The sequence below is a fragment of the Pteropus alecto genome, unplaced genomic scaffold (genome assembly GCF_000325575.1).
Source record: "Pteropus alecto unplaced genomic scaffold, ASM32557v1 scaffold57, whole genome shotgun sequence".
Taxonomy (NCBI): Eukaryota; Metazoa; Chordata; class Mammalia; order Chiroptera; family Pteropodidae; genus Pteropus; species Pteropus alecto.
The window spans coordinates 4,151,778-4,174,284 of record NW_006442508.1 but is presented as its reverse complement, the minus strand read 5'-3'; the positions used below and the strand labels follow the sequence as shown (position 1 = coordinate 4,174,284).

The 22,507-nt window shown below is 33.1% G+C and overlaps 1 protein-coding gene and 1 pseudogene across 2 annotated transcripts in view; both read right to left on the bottom strand.

Moving 5' to 3' along the window:
* The window catches only part of GUF1 (GUF1 homolog, GTPase), a 24,968-nt gene extending 8,633 nt beyond the window's left edge, over positions 1-16,335 (bottom strand). For both annotated transcript variants that reach the window (XM_006922466.3, XM_015597610.2), the window contains exons 1-13: positions 15,968-16,335; positions 14,233-14,344; positions 13,939-14,087; positions 13,583-13,663; positions 12,606-12,683; positions 11,658-11,741; positions 7,631-7,695; positions 6,914-7,117; positions 5,423-5,562; positions 4,144-4,267; positions 3,649-3,781; positions 2,736-2,879; positions 1,688-1,821 (exon numbers count right to left, since the gene is read on the bottom strand). In XM_006922466.3, coding sequence (XP_006922528.1) covers positions 1,688-1,821; positions 2,736-2,879; positions 3,649-3,781; positions 4,144-4,267; positions 5,423-5,562; positions 6,914-7,117; positions 7,631-7,695; positions 11,658-11,741; positions 12,606-12,683; positions 13,583-13,663; positions 13,939-14,087; positions 14,233-14,344; positions 15,968-16,132 — 1,613 coding nt within the window. In that variant the 5' untranslated portion in view covers positions 16,133-16,335. The remainder of the gene's footprint in view (positions 1-1,687; positions 1,822-2,735; positions 2,880-3,648; positions 3,782-4,143; positions 4,268-5,422; positions 5,563-6,913; positions 7,118-7,630; positions 7,696-11,657; positions 11,742-12,605; positions 12,684-13,582; positions 13,664-13,938; positions 14,088-14,232; positions 14,345-15,967) is intronic.
* Positions 16,336-18,396: 2,061 nt separating this feature from the next.
* Positions 18,397-18,515, bottom strand: LOC112471588 (annotated as a pseudogene).
* Between the last annotated feature and the right edge of the window lie 3,992 nt (positions 18,516-22,507).

Sequence of the window (22,507 nt, the reverse complement as noted above, 5' to 3'; positions counted from 1 at the left end):
AGGGACCTGAATATAAGAACTGAAACAATAAAATTCATAGAAGAAAACATAGGAATGAAACTCAAGGACCTTGGACTTAAAGAGGAATTTATGAATTTGACCTCAAAGGCAAGGGAAGTAAAAGCAAAAATAAATGAATGAGACTACATCAAACTAAAAAGCTTCTGCTCAGCAAAAGAAATCATCAACGAGATAAGGAGACAACCATTAGAATGGGAAAATATATTTGCAAGCAATGTGTCCAATAAGGGCCTAATATCCAAAATATACAAAGAACTCATACGACTCAATAACAACAAAACAAACAAACAATCCAATCAAAAAATCGTCAGAGGACCTGAACAGACACTTCTCTCTAGAGGACATACAAATGGCCAACAAATATATGAAAAGATGCTCAACATCACTAGCTATTTTGGAAATGTAAATCAAAACCACAACGAGATACCATCTCACACCTGTTAGAATAGCTATAATCAACAGGACAAGTAATAACAAGTGTTAAAGAGGATGTGGAGAAAAAGGAACCCTCATACACTGCCAGTGGGACCATAAATTGGTACAGCCACTATAGAAAACAGTATAGAGATTCCTCAAAAAACTAAGAATGGATCTACCATATGATCCAGCAATCCTTCTACTGGATATTTACCCCAAAGATTCAAAAACCCATATCCGAAAAGATAATTGCACACCGATGTTCATAGCAGCATTATTCACAGTGGCCAGGACACAGAAGCAACCGAAGTGTCCTACGACAGATGATTAGCTAAGGAAGGTGTGGTACATATATACAATGGAATATTACTCAGCCATAAGAAGAGATGAAATACTGCCATTTGTGACAATATAGATGGACTCTGAGATAATCATACTAAGCAAAATAATCCAGACAGAAAAAGTTGAAAATCAAATGATATCACTTACATGTGGAATATAAACCTAAAAGCAACAAATGAACAGGACACACAAACAGAGACTCATGGACATGGACAATGGACTAGTGGTTACCAGAGGGTAGGGGAGGAGGGGTTAGGTAGAAGGGATAAAGGGGGTCAAACATAGGGGGTTGGGGGAGGGTGAAGCAGGTTAAGGGGATCAAATACATGGTAGCTGAAGGAAACTGGACTGTGGGTGGTAAACACACAATAGAATATACAGATGTCAAATTATAATGTACACCTGAAAATTATATAATTGTATTAACCAATGTTACCCCAATAACCCTAATAAAAAAAAATAAAAATAAAACAAAAAAGAGCCTAGCAAAGCACATATAAGCACTTAGTAAGTGGCAGCTATTAATATTAACAATATGGTAAAAGCTTACAATGCTCATCAAAATAGACAGGTTTAACTTATGCTTACAAGTCTTTCCAATTATGGATAAGAACAAATATACTATTGTCTTAATTTTAAAACAAGCTGGTGCCTAGAGTTGCAAATGTTTTCTAAAAGTTTTAAGCAAGGAGGTCACAAGGTGATACTAATATGCCAAAAAAAAGATTACTTCCTAAAGTGTTGCTAAAATCCTTTCTTTCCTCAACAAACATAATTAAGCATTTACTATATGAAAGATATCATATTGAATACTATGCAGAATACAAAGAGAGATAGATAAGATACTCTTCCTAGTCAGTATTTAAAAAAAACTGTCCAAATATCTGAATTTCCCTTAAATTTTTACCTAGCATATCCAGAAGACAGGGATTTCAAAGAATCATAAAAATCCACCACGATTTCATTCAAAGGGAAGAGATATTTAAGCATAACTCTATTTTGATCAATAAACACCATATTCTTCTGAATTGCTCTTCGAGCCTAAAAAAGACAGAAAAAAAATGTGTTTAATTATAGCCTATTCGAATGATTTAAAATATAAAGATGTCAATTACCAACTTAAAAATTTCCTTATGAGTCCTAATAAAGAGTTTACAAAATGAATACTTATTAATTGCCTAGTAAAAACTTGCAAGCAATATTTATAATACAGGGAGAACCATTTTGTATTGCAATCACAATATACTTCCTACCAAAGCTTTTAATCCTTCATCTAACAATTTTATCTTTTTTAATTATAGAGTAGTTCATTTAAAAATAAGTCAAATATAACTACAGATAAAGTCAAAGTTCTAATTTCTTGTTTTACAAATAAAGAAACTTAGGTCCAGGGAAAGTAAGTGACTAAACAAAATTATAATCTAGTTTGTGATAACAATTAAGATTCATGTCCACTAGCCATCATTTGAGAATTCTTTTGAATACATGACAGAGTATTTCAAAAAGGTATTTTTGAGGATTATGATTATATCCAATTTTGGAATGATTTTGTAATAAATCATTGATTACAATGTGGCGAGAACTAAAGCAATATGGGAAACACTTCCCAAAGGTATCTCATTATAATTATGTGTATTCAATATCAAGTCCTAAAAAGGCTAAGAGAAAGTATATTTTCAGCAACTCAAGATAAATAAGCATCAAATTTCTTTCCTCTGTGCAAAAATATCCATTCAGTAAATTAACAAAGATGATCAAAATTCTGGCGCTATTTTTTTTAATTTAAAATAAAAATAATTTTAAAGTATAAGTATCTATGTGTGTGTATCTCTTTTTGAAAACTTCTTATAAATTCAGTGTGCTCCACAGAGAAAAATCTTTCAAAACCTGAGCAGGGAACCACTGCTTGAGAGAACTAAAATTTACTTTTCTATTAAACTGTATTACATTTATACCTGGCAAAGCATCATTATTTTTCCAGTATATTCATCTGGTGTGATAACTGTACCCAAAACAACTGGCTCCAAATATTCTGTTACTTTTGATTTATCAGGGAATTGTGCAGGATTGATGATTGTAATTTCCTTTTCTCTATATTCCTAAAAATAAGAAAAATCACCAATAATTAAAGTCTTAATAAATAATTACCATGTTTTAAAATTTGCTTTCAATTTATAGTATATGTTAAATTTATTTTGTTATTGAATTTATTGCAATAAACAGAATTCCTAATATTCTAATATTATTTTAACATGCTTTAGATTAAAAAAACCCTCCAATTATACTCATTTAACATTAATAAAAATTATAATAAGTAATATATTCTGGTTATTGACATTTAGTAAACGCATTTCATGTACCATTTAGAAAAGTATGATGTAATACTACAATTTAATCTGCCTTTTATAAAGCATTATAATAAGTTTCCTAAGTTAATATTGTTGGAAAATATTTATCAATGCCAAAGTTAACATTTGTTTAAAATTAACGGATTGCCACTTAGATGGAATACTGTCTTTATCATTAACCTGAAATCTAAACTCTCCTACAGCTCTACTGCCAGGTAGGAATGAATGTTTCACTTTTTTATAAAATAAATTACTTATAACCAAAAATATATTCTTCGTCCTTATGCTGGCTTTTCAACAGCATTTTCATTACTAATGCTACTTTTTACCCTCAGTAACAGACCAGTAATGACAATGTAGAGATTTTACCAAGTTAAGAAGAATACTGCATAAATCTTTAACTTTAACAGCTAGTCAGCTAATGGTATACAAAAAGTTCTCTTGCATTCTGCACACACACGCATACACACACACACACACACAAGCAAAGTTTTTCCTTGTTCCTGATTCACAACAGTACCTTTATCAATTTTGCTGATGAAAGAACAGCTTTGTATGGAACAGTAGGGGTTGTCAAAATAACAGAAGCATTATATTCTTGCTCTAATCTCTGGTTGAAAACTTCCATATGCAAAAGTCCAAGAAATCCCAATCTGAGGGAGAAAAAGCCAAATTCCAAAATGTTTCTGTCCCATGGGCTCTATTTTTTTTGATGAATATATTTTTACTTTGTGAGGAAAGGGTGGAATAAAGAGTTATTCAAGCAATTCACATCGTAATTGAATACTGGCATAATTTCATTAAGATTCAAATGTTTCACTGGAATTCTATTGAAAAATCGCTACAAAACTTACCCATTGGATATGAATTCCACAGTGTGAAATAAATAGGCAGATATTGTTTTATTTCACTTCACACTAATATGAACTTATCCTCAGAAATGTTCAGGAGCAATAAACCATTTAAACTTTACTTTTCAATAAAAATGAAAACCTACAATGTAGGTGAATCTTACCTCCAGCCAGCACCTAGGGCAAGGCTACTATCCCGATGAACTGTCACACTGGAATCATTTAAAGTCAGTTTCTCTACAGCACTCTTCAGGTTATTATATTCAGATTGATCTACAGGGTACATTCCTGAGAACACAATGATTTCTAGTTATCACATGTGAAAAGCTGCCTAAAGAAAAGAACTAAATATGCAATGCTTCCAAGGTCAAAATCAATCATTTAGCTTTTTAATAACTTCCCTATATTTTATTCAACAAAATACTGGTTTGCTAAAAAAAACTATGAATATTAAGTTACACTGACTTCAAAGTGTACTGAAAGTTTCATACCCTTAATGAATGTACACTGGATTAATATTCCAAGTGGTGTTTTTATGATTTTGAAAAAATATAGATAAAACAAAAAAGAATGATGGGAATTAGACCTAGGAAAATACACTCTGTTTATTTCAAGAAACAAAAGTGGAAGACGTTCCGCAACCACAAATGAAACTGCATTAGCAGATAAAAAATAGGAGTATAAATGAAAACTACACTGACTTAGTTAGTAATTCTCTAGGGCAGATTATCCATTAAAGACAAGGATAAATTTTGTTTTTTTAATTCGCTGACAAAAACTATGAAGTTATTGTTATTTAGATTTTCTTTTATCTGACACCTGAAGTCCTCACCTCTGAACTCCAAATCCAAAGGACTAACTTTGCCTAAAGGCAGAGATAAACAAAGTTTATAATTCCTAATAAGAGATACTAAAGGGAGAAAAACAAGGTCTGGATGGATATCCTTCACAGAGTAACATGATGACCTTCAAATAGGTCTTATTTTTCAAATATCTATAACTCCACACAGTAGTAAAAGGATGTGAAGTTACACATATGTGAGGTGACAACATTCTCTGCCATGTCTACACTATTACAACACAATATTAAAGAAAAGCCAGCTAAGGGGGAGGTACTCAGTAATAAAAACATTCTAATTAGAAAAATACATCAAATATAGGGACCATTTGGGAAATTCATATTAGTATGCTCTTCTATACATCAAATAGCTTGTTTCTTAACAGCCTGTTTCTTATGAAGTCCTAAAAAATTTTTAGAAATTATCTCCCACATAAGTTTTACTATACATATGAAATTGGCTAACATATAAATAGCACACACACACACACAAAACAAAGAGTATCCTGGAAATAGCTGTTATTTAAAATGAGTATTTCTAGTACTTTTTATTTTAATTTACAGAATAAATTGGCCCTCATTCTTTGAATCTGTGAGCTCCTCACCTGCAAATACCATTGGTTTCGCTGATTTAAACCCAGGCAAGGGCTCCACTGGTTGTTTATGTAAATATAATGTATCTCCTACTTGTGCTTCAGTGACATCTTTCATCCCAGCAATCAGATAGCCCACCTGTCCTGCATATCTAAATAAAATTATTATATGGAAATATTTACTGCTTTAATGTTTCAAACGCATACACAATAAGCTCTACCTTTCCAAGAAATGATCACTTTCCAAACAAAAACCTCATGAAACTCAAAGTGCTACATATCTCTCAACTCTAAGGATTAGCAGCAAAAGAATATACGATGCCTTAAAATTCATTACCAAGGACTTCTACAATACAACAAGCCTAAGACCTTTTTAATGACTTTGCCCACCTTTGCACATTAAACAACAGCTTGTAAAATACAGTGTAAACATAGTGAATCTGGTAAGTGCAGAAACAAAACAATTCTTGTAATGTAGTGTGAAACACTATTTTATCAATGAATTGTGTTACAAATGTGCTTTAAAAGAAAGAACAAGATTAATTTTTAACCAAGCAGAAATATGTGAACTCTCAACAAATTTGACTTATATCTGATGTTCCTGTTCTAAGAAAAGTGCAAATCCCAACATTTCGGAGTAATGTTTATTCTGTTTTTCTTTTAAGTAAATTTCCTACATGATAACAAACTAATTTACATTTAGTATAAGGTATGAGTTTCTTGTTTTGACATGTAGTAACAGCTGGTATACGATATATATGGCAGAATACAGACAGACTTTAGAAATATTTGCATAAAATTAAAATACTTTATGACTTGATAAAAAAATGCAGTGAGCAAAACATGCTAGTTTCAGATATACGACATTAAACTATCAAGTGTGACCAATACAGTCACCTGATTCAATACCTTAATTTTTACAGATGAGGATAGAAAGCTCCAACTATTTGCCCAAGGTAATTTATCTCATCAGTATCTGAAGTACTGATGGAGTAGGCACTCAAATATTAATAAGTAAACTCAGAACTCAGTTTTTCCAATACACAGTACCTTGCTAACCCCATGGGCCACGAATTCTAGTCAATCCAAGTTTTACCATGAATTCTATACTAAAGAAAAGAATTACCAAATATTCTTCACTTTTATTTTGAAAAATCTAATCATAAAAAAATTGTCAAAATGATACCTGATATGGATATGGATATAGGCGAGGGAACTATTTCTTTCACTGTCTCATCAAATACATACAGAATCCAATCTGTACCAGATCATAAAATTAGTTGTAACTAGTCAGGAGGAATAAAAAGATATCAAATCTTTTTACTGTCCTTCACACATGAGATTCTTTTTAAAAGAGCATTTACTCTATTGTTGCATTAAATAATTAGGTTTTGTTTTGTTTCTAAGTCATCACATTGGGATCATTGGAAGTATACCGAGTTGAGAAAGAATGAAACAGAAACACATACAAATGTATTTTAATTATTAATGTAGATGACTTACAGTTTATGAGTTGGCAGCTCATTAGGATTCAAAACTCCCACTTCGTTAACTTCATATGTCTTTCTAGTATGTGCAGATACAATTTTATCTCCTTTGGAAACCACTCCATCAAACAACGCTACATTGGCTATCACACCCCTATACTGGTCAAAAGTGGAGTCAAATACCAAAGCTCTCAGGGGATTTTTGCGATGTACTTTAGGACTATTAAAAATAAGTAAAAAGTAAATACACACATAGTAAATTAAAATATTAATAAAATGCCTTTTTTTAACTCAAATATTATGCTTAATACATTCTAATACTTAAGAAAGGTTGATAACTGATAGCCAAAATAAAAAGATCTTTCTCTAAAATAAGGTACAATGCCTATTTCTATATTAGTTTTAATTCAATCTCATGTTTTAAATAAATGACTTTTAAAATTACTTACAAAACTGATGAAATATATTTGTTCAGTATTAAAGCAAAGAACAGTCAATATTCTCAAGTCTCTTTTTACAATGATTGTTAAGAGGAGATCCCTATTCTCGTTTTTTCTTATTTCCCTGTACTGTGTTTGCCCTCCATATATTACTAAAAATAAATTTAAAAATTTATTCTCCTTGGCCACAAGAGTATATTTCCCATATTGAATAAGCCACAATAACAGATCAAACGGATGGTCTGTGTACTATTAAAGATTAATGAACAGTATAAAAATAGCAAAATACTTACGGGGGTATTCTTTCGATGACTGCCTGAAGAACACTTTCAACATTTGTTCCAAGTTTAGCAGAAATCTAAAAATATATACGTACGGTGATTTCACTCGTATGTGGGATATAAAACTAAAAAGCAACAAACAAACAAGACAAACAAAAACTCACAGACATAGACAACAGTTTAGTGGTTACCAGAAAGAGGGGGTAGAGGAGGAGATAGATAAGGGTATAGGGAGTCAAATATATGGTGACAGAAGGAGATCTGACTTTGGGTGGTGAACACACAATGCAATATACAGATGATATATTATTGAAGTGTATACTTGAAACCTATATAATTTTATTAACCAATGTTACCTAAATAAATTTAATAAAAAAGAACTGGGAGCACATGTGAAAAAAACAAACATTTAAACTTAAAGCTCTACTTTTCTTCTATTCTAGTGATGGAGCTTTATGATCAGAAAAAAGAAAGAACTAACAGTTACAATTTGTTTGAACATAGTAAAAGGAAGCACAAAGCATATAGTGTATTGACAAATGTCCTTCCAATACAGTTAGGTGATTCTGTGTTTCTTGGATTAAATTATAAAAGCATTCTGATTATGGTGTTGAAAGAGCAGTGGTCTAAGAGTTAAAAAATTCTAGGTTAACAATCATGATTCTGCATAGAATGTAGACTTTGACCTGTGCATACTTCTTCATGCTTCAAGTTTCTCATCTGATAAGTGATTATTCTTATTTTGCCTAAATCTCAAGGTTGTTGTGTGGAGAGATTAAGCAATATACATACACTAATTATAAAGTACATAATTACTATTGTTCTCTCACTGAAAAAGCAAGCCAAAAGACTCAAAACTCATGTGCATGACTGACCTTTGTCATCATCAGTAATTGGACTGTCTCTGAAATCTTGATTTCAAAACCCATTACCTGAATACCACCTCTTACCCTTTAAACTCCCTCTATATCAGTTTTTCAAACTCAGCAATAAGGACATTTGGGCTGTTCTGTGCACTGTAGGATGTTTAACAGCAACCATGAAATCTCATCAATCCACAAGATGCCAGTAGCACTCACTTCTCAGTGTGACAACAAAAAATGTCTCCAGACATTACCAAATGTTTCCTGGGTGTAAAACTGACCCCTAATGAGAACCACTGCTCCAGACTCTAGTAACTTGTTTGCAACAATCCTTTAAGATCACCATTTCTAATCCATTGAATGGAATACTTTTTTCATTATTCATTAGTCCCCTGCCCCCTTCTTTCTCAGCTGAGACTCCAAGGTCCACTATTTACGATCACTGTTCAACTGCTTTCTATTCTCTCGAAGAGCATAAGCAGATGGTAAAATCTCAACTGTGAATGCATCCAACTATATGCCTTTTCTATGCTTATTACCAGAGCAGTTTAACATTAGTGGAGAAAAATCAAGTAAGTGGTCTGGCTAGTTTCTTGTGAATTCATGACCACAAGTCTCACTATGTAGTTAACACTTCCTGGCACTCCCAGGGTATGTCCCCTAGTAAATTCACAGTGCTATTCAGTAAGATAATTCACACCACTTTCCTTCAATCTACATTTTCTCCTCTGGAGAATTCACTCAGTTGATAACTTTGCCTCATTTCATTTAAGGAAACAGAAAACATCAAAAACTCCTTTATCCAAACATATAAATCCATCTGCACCTATACCCACAACCTCTTTGCCTTCTCTTGTTATAACGAGTATTCCCACTTCCCTGAAAATTCAATCCTTCCACACTTCTATTCTGAATCCTACTCTCTCTAAACTCTTACTCAAACTCTTACTCAAAACACCGTAAAAACTGACAATAATGTAACATGACTTCTAGGACCTTTTTCTCTATCTATACTTTACTCCTAGGAAACTGCATCCATTTCTATGGCCTCAATACTACAAACATGCTAATAACTTCTCAGTATCTATCTCTGAACCAACTCTCTCTGTGACTGCCTGAATTGTAGATTTATGCGCTATCTCTACTTGGGCATGTAGTAGACATTTCTAATAGTAGACACTATGCCCAAAACAGAGCTTTTTATTTTCCCCCTATATTTGTTCCTTTCCAGGTCCACTCCATATTAACACCAGTATTCAATTAATTGTTCAAACCCAAAGATTCCTGATTCTTCCTTTTATTTCACTTCCTTACATATAACTCACCAACAAATCTATTACATCTATAAAATATACATCAAATTTGTCCCCTTTTCCAACATTACCATCATATACTTAGCCACCACCATTTTGCACCTGAGTTATTACTGCACGCTGGTTTCCCCTATCTCTTCTTACTCTTTTCCAACACATTCTCTATAAGGAAACCTGAACGATCAGTTTATTTCCTCTCTTGCTTTAAAATCCTTTATTATCTTAGAATAATTTTCAAACTCTTTAGTATATAGCAAGAGTCTCAGCATGACTTGATTTCTGGCTACTCCAAAGCCATCTCATCTAACTTGCCTGCTTTCTGTCCCTAAATCATGCTAATTCTTGCCAAACATGCCAAGCCTTTACACTTGCTCTTTCTTCTTCCTGGAATGCATTTCTCCCAACTTTTCATTTCTTCAGGCCTTAGCTCATCAGAGAGACCTTCTCTAAGTTAGTCTGTACCACAGCATCTCTCTGAAAAACAAGACTTTTCCATTGTTAACTATGGTATTCTACCTGAAAATACAATTTGTTGAATGACATCTGTCTCATTCAATAATCACTACACTTACTTCTTTATTTACTATTTAATGACTGCACCCCCAAGTAGAATATAAACACAATGAGATAGGGGTCTTGTCTGTCTGTTCATTGCTGTATCCCTAGCTGCAACAAGCAAATAAGTATCTAAATGAATTGTATAAAGATGTATTAAAATCAGAATAGTTAATTATACTTTAATATAACATAATCCAAATTATGAAAACATAATTCCAGGAGTGCCTTATAATAACGTCCCATTCATATTAAAAACCATTAAATTCTGTGTGTATGTGTATCTAAGAAAAAAAATTATTGCTTTTCAGTCATTACCAAGTTGTATGTAATCATCTACTGTGTGAAGTGTAAACAGACAAAAAGCACTCAACACCTGAAAGTTGTTTTTTCAAAAATCAAACAAGATTGAAAGTGTAATCTAAACATACTGTTGCTCTGATATACTTACTACATAAGCATGTAGCATAGTTTAGCCTAGTGTGGTTGTGGCTATTTAACGCCCAAACCAACATTTGAAAGGTAAATTTAAAAATTCAAATTTAAAATAGTATTACTTGGATGTAAATAAAATCTATTGTTTCCTAAGATTATTATTACTCTAGCTAGCTATTTATAAAAAAATAAAATAAAATAAAAAATAAAAAAAGGTCTTTGTCAATTCCAACATACAAATGCCCTAAAATTAGTTTGGACCTGCTCTTCAAGAGAATATTTCCATAGAGGCAAAATGGCATACAAAAAAGAATATTGTAATGTGTTGCAGAAAACCTACATTTTAGTCCTGACAAATTAGCTAACTATAGATCTGTAATTTTAACTGACAAAATCTTTGAGCCTTAGTTCTTTCAACAGCATCACAAGAATAATTCCTGTCTGTCCTAACCATGTAACAAGGAATTTGGGTTAAGAGCAAATGAAGTATTAGTAAAAAGAACTTTGTAAAACTATTAAAAATATTATATAATGATGGGCTATCAAAAACTATGAAATTTCACTTAGGCCAAATATCTGAGGTTTTACAAAGTATAATCAAGTCTTAAAAAAAAAATAAAAGGGACATGGTTCTTTAGTGTAGCAGTTAGCACGTCTGCTTTACACGTAGAAGTTCCTGGGTTCGCGCCCCAGTGGAGCCACGGTCCATGGTCTATGGCCATGCTACCCTGAACAAGCCCCGCGTCTGATCTTGGAAGCTAAGCAGGGATGGGCCTGGTTAGTACTTCGATGAGAGACCACCTAGGAAGCCAAGTGTTGTAGGCATAAATAATAATAATAAATAAAATAAATAAATAAATAAAGGTATTTTACCTTAATACATTCATCACTTGGAATATCAAACACCTTTTCAATTTGTTTTTCAACCCTTTTAGGATCAGCATTCTTCAGATCTATCTTAAAAAACAATTCATCATGTCTTAACTTAATAAATAAAATGTATTAAATATTAGTTAAGAGTACTTGGAGATAGCTAAAAGCTATCCATGATTTTTCTTTCAAAAGTATTAAAATGACATATATAGTCAATACAATTTTAATAAGCATGGCCATTGAAAAACAGGGAAGACAGAAGAGCATGCAAAAAATTTAGGCAGTAAGCTACTCAAGGCAGTAGAAGAGTTCAATAACAATTTATTAATTAACACCATATAAGTTGACTTTAAGTTAGGTACAGTTTACAAAAACAGTCTTACCTATGGGCAATCCTGCTTCTTTTAAACTTAACCCCAATACCAAAAAATATAACAATGCAATGCAGATTTTTAAATTAAAATTTTTAATTTATTAATTTTAAAATTTAAAATACAAAGTTACAGTTTATACACAGTGCTCAGTTTAGCACTTAACTGTTATATTTCATGTTATATTACATTGTTTCCTCCTAGATCACAAATTCCTTTTCGTTTCCTTAACTGTTATATTTCATGTTATATTACATTGTTTCCTCCTAGATCACAAATTCCTTTTCGTTTCCTATATGTAGTTTAGCATAACAGACATATGTTAGCTGCCCTGCACATATACCTTTCCTATAGAAACAGCCTTCCATCACTCCATGTAATTCAGAGAAACTATCTTCTCAACTACATGCAAGGGTATAGAAGTTACAATTCCATCACGTGCAATTCAAAGACATAAATTTCATCAATATATTTAATAAACAGCTGAAGTTCCCTCATATAAAAAAAGTACACTTGATACTCAAACACTAAATTTACTTTTAGAAAGTAATAAATAGCATTGTTCTCTCATTGTTACCTTGTTTATAACTGGAATCACTGATAGCTGTGCTTCAAAGGCAAGAAAGAAGTTTGCTACAGTTTGGGCTTGAATACCCTGGAATATCAACACAATATTCTGAGAGGCTCATTCTATCATGTCACAAAACATGTAATTCAAGATCATACCACACATCTTCATCAAAAGCAGAATATAAGGCAAACTACAGCATCTATACTTCCATGGATCTGGATTATTCCCTGTGAAATTTATTTCAGTTCAGGAAGCATTTGTTGGAGGGAACTGTGTTCAGCATTAGAGACACAAAGACTCTCAAGGTCATCAGAGCCTACTACAGAATAGAGTCATGTGATGCAGTTTATAAACCCAGTACTACATATATAAGGTAGACTGACTTTCTCTGACAGAATCAGGGAAAGTTTAACACAACAAATAAAACATTTTGGGGTTTGGATGGAGTTTGTGAGAAAGTGAATATATCAAAAGCTTTATTTTAAATAGTATATCATAGTTCTTACATGTTCAATTGTTGAACATGCTTTTATGGTTATATTTATACCACAAAATAAATGGGTAATGTTATTGACATGTTTCTTTAACACGTCACATATTATTACCTTTAAATCATCCAAAAAAGACCTCAAAAATAAAGATTTACATTCAAGTTCTCCTAAAAATTGATATGGAAAACTGAGATTAAAAACTTAAAAACTGAGTTTTTTGGTAGGATATATAATATGACATACTTCGACAAAAATACAATTGAATAATTCCTCTGATCAGATAAAAAATTTTAAAAGATGAACAAGTCAATTTCACAAAATGCTTTAGTATAACGTCAAATTAACAGGACCAAAGCATATAACTTTGGTTAAGTGATACAATAAATCTTATTTTTATCAAACATAAAAATTCTATTTTCGAAACACTTTAAAAAATAACCTCTCGAAACAACCAAATAGTATGTTACATCATATACAATTAAAAGTACATACCTCATTTGCATCAACCACAAGTAAAACACCCTGGCAAGCAGACAGTGACCTGGATACTTCATAACTAAAATCAACATGGCCCTGAGAAACAAAAAATATCGATATCTCTAAATATTAGCTATAATTGTTTTAGCTTAGGTTATGGCAAACCTATTGACTCCACTTGGAAAAAAGTTAATAGGTTTCTTTTGTTTAGCCCACATTTGTAAAACAATTTACACTAACCTAAGAACAATGAGAAAACAAAAAGCAAAGTTAGGTGTCTAATATCAGTTCGAAAACTAAACTAGGATTTGTTTATACTATTAATACAAGGCTGACTTTAACAATGGAGACAAAATTAATATTAAACTTACTGGTGTATCAATGAGATTTAAAAGATATTGCTTTCCTTCACAATTATAGAAGAGAGATGCTGTCTGTGCTTTAACAGTGATTCCTCTTTCTCGTTCCACTTGCAATTTATCAAGAACTTGCTTATTATTGTTTGTTTTATCAATTGTCCCTTTAAATAGAAATGCATGATTTATCTAAGGGCTTTTAAAAAGAAACAATACTGCACATAAAATTAAAACCAAATTGCAAAAAGCATGATAAAAGTAATTATCAATTACTCATTGCCATCAATTAAGTATATAAAATGAAAATACCTGTCAATTCTAGGAGCCTGTCAGCTAAAGTACTTTTGCCATGATCCACATGTGCGATGATACTAAAATTTCTAATATTTTCAACAGGGAATCTAGACATGTCAATTTTTTCCTAGAAAGGGGTGAGAAATATTACATTTATAAGTTATAAATCTGGCACAATGTGAAATAAGTATACTAATTCAAAGAATATTCTTTTAGCCTTCTTTGAACAATTTCATTAATAGCATTTATATTGTTTATGTTATTCCTCTGACAAAGTTATGTATGGCTAAACTCATACTACAGTGAATTACAATATGAGTCATTGAATACATTAGTTTCACTGTCAAAAGTGACCATACAGCTAAATAAAAGTTCCTTATAATATTTCCACTACTTATAATATTTCCACCACTTATGGGGAACTGAATTTATTTTCAGGAATGGAGAACACAAGGTACCTAGAACTCAAGAACTGCCTTAGAACACCATGTTTAACAAAACCTCTTGAGGCAAAAAGCGACAGAAAAGCTAAAAGAAAAAAAAAACCTTTTCCTCTATAATACATTTAATCACCAAAGTCAGGTCTTTTAAAACCCTGTGCTCCAGAGCCTTCAAAAGTTTAAATTAGATACAATTTTGTTACTTGCAACTTCTCTAAACAGAGAAAAAAATCACATCAGCAAAAAAAGGCTCTTATTTACCAACTTCAAATTCAAAAATACTTTAAAATGTAAATTCTAATTTTTAGTTGCACACATCTTTAGTTTTTATTGAGATTCATTACAAAAACTGCTAAAAAGTTGATATTCAAGAAAAACATGTCAGTTTTTTGGACTCTATAAACATTTTATTTTTCCAATAAAATCTATACTGAAAGAAATTCCGGAAAAAACTAAACAATTTGTTTGCCCTGTAGATTTCTCCCCTGTCATTTATTCAAAAGATACAAAACTGCACCATATTTAAGAAATCTGAATTACGACATAAATTCATTTTAAATTTTACAGACATTTTAGAAAAGGGCAAAACTTTTATGTAGTCAATATTATATAGTCTTATTTTTCTCCAGTTACTCATAACTTGCAATTACTTCACTTTTCTATCTAACCTATTATCTCTTCGTAGTTAACAGATACAGTAGTTTCTACAGTGCTGTACCCCTACCTTCTCCAACCACAAGAATAGTCAGGGTTATACAAGTTTGCTTTGACTGATGCAAAATACAATAATAAAAAGAAGCTAAGACATATCCAGCTCTTCTTATATTCTAAGTATTAGACTCAGTTCTATGCCTTCCATCGTGTAATGCTCATAAATAGGCATTTGATGGTTTTATTAGTACCTCATTTAATAAATGAAGAAACATTCACAGGAAGGTCAAGCTTCCCTGACCAGAGCATACAGCTAATAAATTGCAGGAAAATGCAAATAGAAGCTTCTTCAGTAGGATTTTAGGAGTAGTAATGTAATATATACGCAAAGTGCTTAGATCAGTGACTCGCATGAATTATTAAGTTACTGACGTTACAAATTAGGAAACTCAGGAGTGACTTGGATAAGGTCACAGGTGAGCAACGGAGAGTTCAGAAACCCCAGCGGAGCGCGCGCGCTCAGCTCCGCCTCCTTTACAAAATCGTAACCTGATTTCACAGGTAATTCTAGGAAACCCTTCACATTTCCAAATTCGCAAGGTGCACCCTCCCAAGTTTTAATACGTAGTTAATGTGAAACTAAAGGGGAGGGGTGTCACCTTGCGCTCTGCAGAGCTGTGGAGACTGTCCAGAGCCCTGGAGCGGGCAGCAGCCCCGCGGCTCAGCACGGGGAGAGGCAAGGGCAGCATCCGACAGGCAGCCCCGGAGACACATGCCGTGATCGCGCGTCCACGCCACCAGCCTGGACCCACAAGAAACTGCATCCTCCCAGGCTACGGAGGCGTCAGGAGAGGGTCCCCAGAGGCTCCAGCGCCATCGCCCGCGACTCAGTTTTCTCCAAGACGCTATGGCTAGGGTCCGGCGAACAAAATTCAACCTGACTATCCCAGGCAGAGAGGAAAACCTGCTGAGGACTACAACCCGCAACTAGCCGCTCCGGCGGAAGGTTGGAGACGCAGCACCGCACGCCGACGTCCGCACGTCGCAAAACGTCTTGACGTTAGCGTGCCTCCGCGCAAGGGTGTTAAGAAAACACATGAGAGGAAGCGCTCCCAAGCAATGTTAATTGTGCTCTTAGCTAAACGTGGGATTTTGCCGCCAACTAGATGGCTAAGTGATATTACAGTTGTTTTAAAATCTGGAAGGCTAAATATATTCCCCACGTTGTCAGTGATGTCGCTCATATTTTAGCGCATCCGAAAGGAAACGGGCAGTAAAATTGTTTGCATTGTAACCTGGGAAAGTTTTGGCCAGAAGTGAAGGTTGAAAAAAGTTACAACCGGAAAACCCTAATGTCTCCGTCATCTTCAGGTTACGACTTCAACAGATGTTTACCTTGCAGGAAGCAGAGCTCTGGTTAAGTAGATGAAAGAAAATGAGACCTGTATATAACACGTAGTGTCTAGTCCACCAACTCCCATGGGATTTTCTGGAAAATCCAGGATGTGGTGCAGAGGAAGGCAATAGTAGCAGCTGTGTTTTTGCATTGTTTAGTTCGTTCTTGGAGCTACTATAAATTATGACAGTACTTGATAACACCAGTAATTGGAACTGTCACCTTTGTTAAAGAATGAACTTAAGAGCTACCTTGAAATGCAATGAACATAATGATTCCTAATAGTTCATATAAATCAATGTTGCCGAAACTTAAATAATTTACATATTCTCATTGATTTTCCCCATATCCTCATATTGCTATTATATACTGAATAATTTTCTTTAAATCAACTTACCTTTTATACTTAATTTATTTTAAAATAAAAATTTGTATCATTATCATTAATGGGAAAAGTACTACGACTTGACTTAAGTTAAAAAAAAAATAACAGTCAAAATAAGTGTAATGAATAAAAAAAAGGTGATTCAATTCTAGCTAGGATGTTACTTGCTAAAGGCCCTGAATCTCTTGATTAAAACCAGAGATGAGCAAGCATTCGATAATTATTTACAAACATAGAACCAAACAGATTTTTCTCCTTAACTAATCAGCAGTATTGAAATAAAATTGAAAGAATTTTCCGTGTTTGATTCAGTGTCCTTAATGCCATGAGTATCTCACCCAAAATCATTTTGGCACCTCCATTAGTCTTACACTTTGGGAACACTGCAACATCTTATGTGGTTGACATATTTCTAAACCCACAGATTAAGTCTGTCTTTATTAGGAAAATACATAGCATCCCTGTGTCAGGTATCGTACTGGAAATGTAAATTCAGAGAAATTAAGCAAATTGATGAAATTGTATAATAGACAAATGGAAAAAATCTATATTTGAATTCAGATTGTTGGAAACCAAGACTCATTCCTCTGCAATATCTGTGACAGCACAAGCATATTTAATATTCAACCTGGGAAGAAAAAAGAGGTGTAGTCACTAAAGTTTCAAAGAGGAGGTATATTTTCTCCTGGGCATGGAAGGATAAAAAGTTTCTCAAAGAGATACCTGGAGCCTAATCAAGAAGAGGAATTATGGACAGCATATGTACACTGTGTTCCCAGTACTGTCCTACACAATTTGTATGTATCAATTTCCTTAATCCTTACAGATTAAGGTACTCTTATGATTGATTCTGTTGTACAGCTGAGAAAAATGTGGCCCAGTGTCATACAGTGATGAAATGGACAGTGACCTCAGGCAATCTGGCTTCAGAATCTGCACCCTTAACCACTCCATTAATTCTGTTGAGCAAGAATAAGTTAGTAAAAATATGTGGTCCCGAGTTAATGGTCAGTAGAGGAAAATGGCCAAGATTTAGGACAGTGGCATTTTACTTGAAGCAAGGATTTCTAAAAAGCTCACATAATTAAGAATACACGTAAACCAAGACATATTTTCCTCTAGAAATAAATGTATAATAGGAAGATTACATTCTTACATACTACATTAATCCACACTTTTGTATTTACGTTTTTATTTTTTATTTTTTTATTATTTAGTTGTAGTTTAGGCAAACCACCCCTTGGTTGTCTTCACAGATTGCAAGGACTTTGTCAGCTTACAATCCTTTATTTATTTATTTATTTTTACTCATATAGCATCCGGTCTTCCTATGTGGTCTCCCATCCAGGTACTAACCAGGCCCGACCCTGCTTAGCTTCTGAAATCAGACAGGATCGGGCTTGTTCAGGGTAGCATGGCCGTAGACATATTTATGTTTTTAAACATATTTGAAGAACATATTAGTTTGCTAGGGCTACCATAATAAAGAACTACAGACCAAAGGGCTTAAACAACAGAAATGTATTTTCTTACAGTTCTGGAATCTAGAAGTCCGAGATCAAGGTGTTGCCAGGTTGGATTTTTGTGGGACCTCATTCCTTGGCTTGTAGGTGGCTATCTTTTCCCTGTGTCTTCACATGTTTCTCCTTCAGTATCTGCCTGTGTCCTAATTTTTTTAAATAAGGACATTAGTCATATTGGATTTAGTCCCACTCGACCTCATTCTAAATTAATTACCTCTTAAAAAATTATCTACAAATAGAGTCACATTCTGAGATGCACTAGAGACTAGGAATTCAACACATGTTTTTGGAGGGGAACACAATTCAACTCATAACAAAGGGAATAATAGTAAAAATATATAAATTATGACTTTATCACCTCTAAATTTCGTTTTTGATATTGTGGAGCATTTTTAATACTAACATGCCATTAATAAATGTTTAAAATAATATCACAATAGTCATCATAAGCACACGCACAAATTTATAACATATTCATAGGATGTTAAAGGATCTCCAGTACTGCTGTAAGGCAGCTAAGATAGTGCCACCATGTGTCTATAGTGGAAAATACAGATTGGAGTTTATTTTTTGTCCAGTTTTTAAAACCTTCTATGATTTTTTATTTTTTAGAATTTTATATAGCTTCAAATTTTGGACATGAATAGGGCTTTTAAATATTTTTAAATGACAGTATAGAAAGTGCTTGGAGAAGGGAAGAGGAGAGTTGTAGGAACTATATATAGAAATAACAATTTCAGCCACATTTGTGAAGGGCCTTGAGTTGGTTCTGGCTAGTTAGCATTTCACAATGTACTATACCTAAGCCATTGTAAGCATAGATATAATACATCAGATTTTTGCTTTAGGAAACTTACTCTGACAATGACGTGTACATGCATTGAAGAGGAAAGTGAATGAAGTGATGAGAGAAACAGGAGACAGAAAGAGAGGAAAGTCTCCCATTTTAATAATCTAGGTGAGACACAGTAAGGACCTTATTGAGTCACTGACAGAATACAAGGATGGAGTGACTGGTAAACATTTTGGAGATAGAATTAAACAGGGTTAATCTGATGTATATAGAGGGGGAGAAGTCCAGGATAACTCCAAATGTCTAGCATTGGTAGATTGGAAAATGTAATTGATATTTATCTGATGTAAAATTTAGATATTCAGTCTATAACAGGTAGTTATATAGAGAGCATGGGGAAAGTTCAGGGCTAGAGTTCTGGAAAGCATATATAAAAAATAAAAACTGTGGTATTGGGTGACTTTTTGAAGTCAGAGAGTTAGAAATAAAATAGTTGAGAAAAAACTCTAAATATCTTAGAATACCCTTTTGTGAAATGAGAGAAAGAAGCCTCATAGTCACAGAATAACAGGTATAGTGTGTGTTTACATTTTTCAGAAATTTCCCTAAGTATCCAAGAGTGCAACATTAAGCCATGGGGATGCAAAAAAATGAAATAGATGTGGTTATGATACTGAAAGGATTCACAATCAAGGGAAGAAAGTCATTATATATAAAAAAGTTATATTACAATGCTGTAATTATTATAATAGAAATATGGATAGGTAATTTTAGAAGAACAGAAAGGAGATACCTTCTACAGTCAGGAATGGAGGTATCAGGAACATCTTCACATAGCAGGTGACAATAATATTTATTTATACGCATTTAAAAAGACATACTATGTGCCATGGACTCTTCTAAGCACTTTTTAAATATTATTTCAATTAATCCTTAAAACAGTCATATGATTAATATAACTGTCCCTGTTTTACAGATGGTGAAACTGAGGCTTAGCCTCGTTAAATAATGTGTCTAAATACACAAATAGAATGTAGCAAAGGAATAATCAAACATTAATCTAAAAGATTTCAAAACCGTTTTCATTTACCACAAAGTGATGCTCCCTAGTTTGGTTGTTAAAAGGTAAATCAGGTTTAACCAAGCTGAGAATTGAAAGTATGGGGTGGCATTCCAGAGACCTACATGAGCAAAAGCCTGATCTATGCAGGAAACTTCCAACACTCTAGGTTGCAGGAATTTAAAGTTCAGAATGATATGAAGCTGGAAGAAAATGAATGAATGAATGAATGAATGAATGAGTGCATGAATGAATGAATAAGCCAGACAATGAAAGGAGGAGCATGGCCTTATGTTACAGGAAATTGTAGCCACCAGCAAGATCAGAGAGGTTTTAGGCAAGAGTAGTAACATTGCAACTTAGTATTTCATGGAGTTCATTTCCTATAGCCGTTTTGCTTTCTGGTAGCTTCGTCTTTCTATTGCTTCCTTATCTGTGTGTGTGTGTGTGTGTGTGTGTGTGTGTGTGTGTGTTAGCAACTCCAAAAAGAAAAAAAGAGCAAAAACTACCACCACAGAAATTTAATTTAAAAAGGTGCAAATAGTCTTTTTAAAATTTAAAAATAATTCATCTATCTATCTATCTATTTATTTATTTATTTATTTATTTATTTATTTATTTTAATTTTGGTTGGGTTTTGTAGGTTTTCCCTCTGGTCCTTCTTGTTTTATGTTATATACTTCAATTCTAAATCTTTGGCGTGTGGTTACCATTATGAATATGTAAAGGATAGCTATATACACATAGTAGTCCATTTTTTTCTGCACGTTCCCTGACATCTGTGACCTCAACTAGGATGACTGAAAAAGCTTAGGACTTAAAATACTCAGTATCTCTTTTTTTTTTCTTTTTTCGGTTGCAAGACCTCTCCCTGCAGTCTCATCACATGTTCTCTCCAACATGCGAACCTCAGGATAGTTGGTCTTATTACATGGCAACTGGATTCCAAGAACAAGTATCTCAGAGACCCAGGAAAAGCTGAATGGCTTATTATCCAGTCTTGACAGTCTGAGAACACCACTTCCCTCACATTTTATCGGTCAAGCAAGTCGCTAAGGCCAGCCTATATTCAATATGAAGAGGATTATATCCCACTTCTTAATAAGAAGAATGTTAAAGAATTTACAACTATCTTACTATGCTTCGAATTGAAAAGTATTCAGTTACAAAGGTATGATTTTTTTAACTAGTCTCCTAATAGTAAACATTCAGGCCAGTATAAGATTTTACTTGAGTCTTTAATTATATCTTTAGGATAAATTCTTCACTTGAATTTGATAAGTCAAGGGAATGTACAAGTCTTATAGTGAGTTTAAATGCCTAATTACCTGCTAATGATTTTTTAAAACAATATATGGTAAGATAAACTTTATATGAGAATTCTGGTTGTCTTCATCTTTATTAAAACTAGATGTTTTCATTTAATTTTATGTTATTAACTTAAATTACACCTTATTTTATTTTAAAATTATTAATAGTGAGTTTAATATTGTTCATTGTTTTGCTTATTATGAATTGCTCATTTCTTTGTTCTTTTCTTTTTCATTTTAATTTCTTTGTCCTTTTATTCTATATTGGAAGATAATATCTTAAGTGTGTTTTCTATAGCCCTGTTTAAACTTTTACTTTACCATTTTCATTGAAGGTTTAATTTTTTCTAGTTTACCGAATTTTTTTTTACATGCTTCCTAAATAACATAACTATCTTTTTTGTTAACTTCCTGTTTTGTTCTAATCCATTGTCTTCTCATTTAATCTGTTCTCTGACTTTGACTTTGAAGTCATGTATACATATTGTGAGGGAAATTTAAGTTTATGGATGTGGTTACCAGAGGGGAGAGGGGAGGGAGGAGGAGGTAAAAATTACAAAAGAAAAAAGAAAACTCCAGTGCACAACTTCATTTAATGGGTATTAATAAACCGTACGTAATACCTTGTGGTCCTATAAAAGAGAAGGGATGAAAATGGGCTCCACTGTCAAACTCTCCAAGTTGTAGTCTCCCACTCTTCCAGAGGACCTCACCAGTGCTGTAGATAAACCC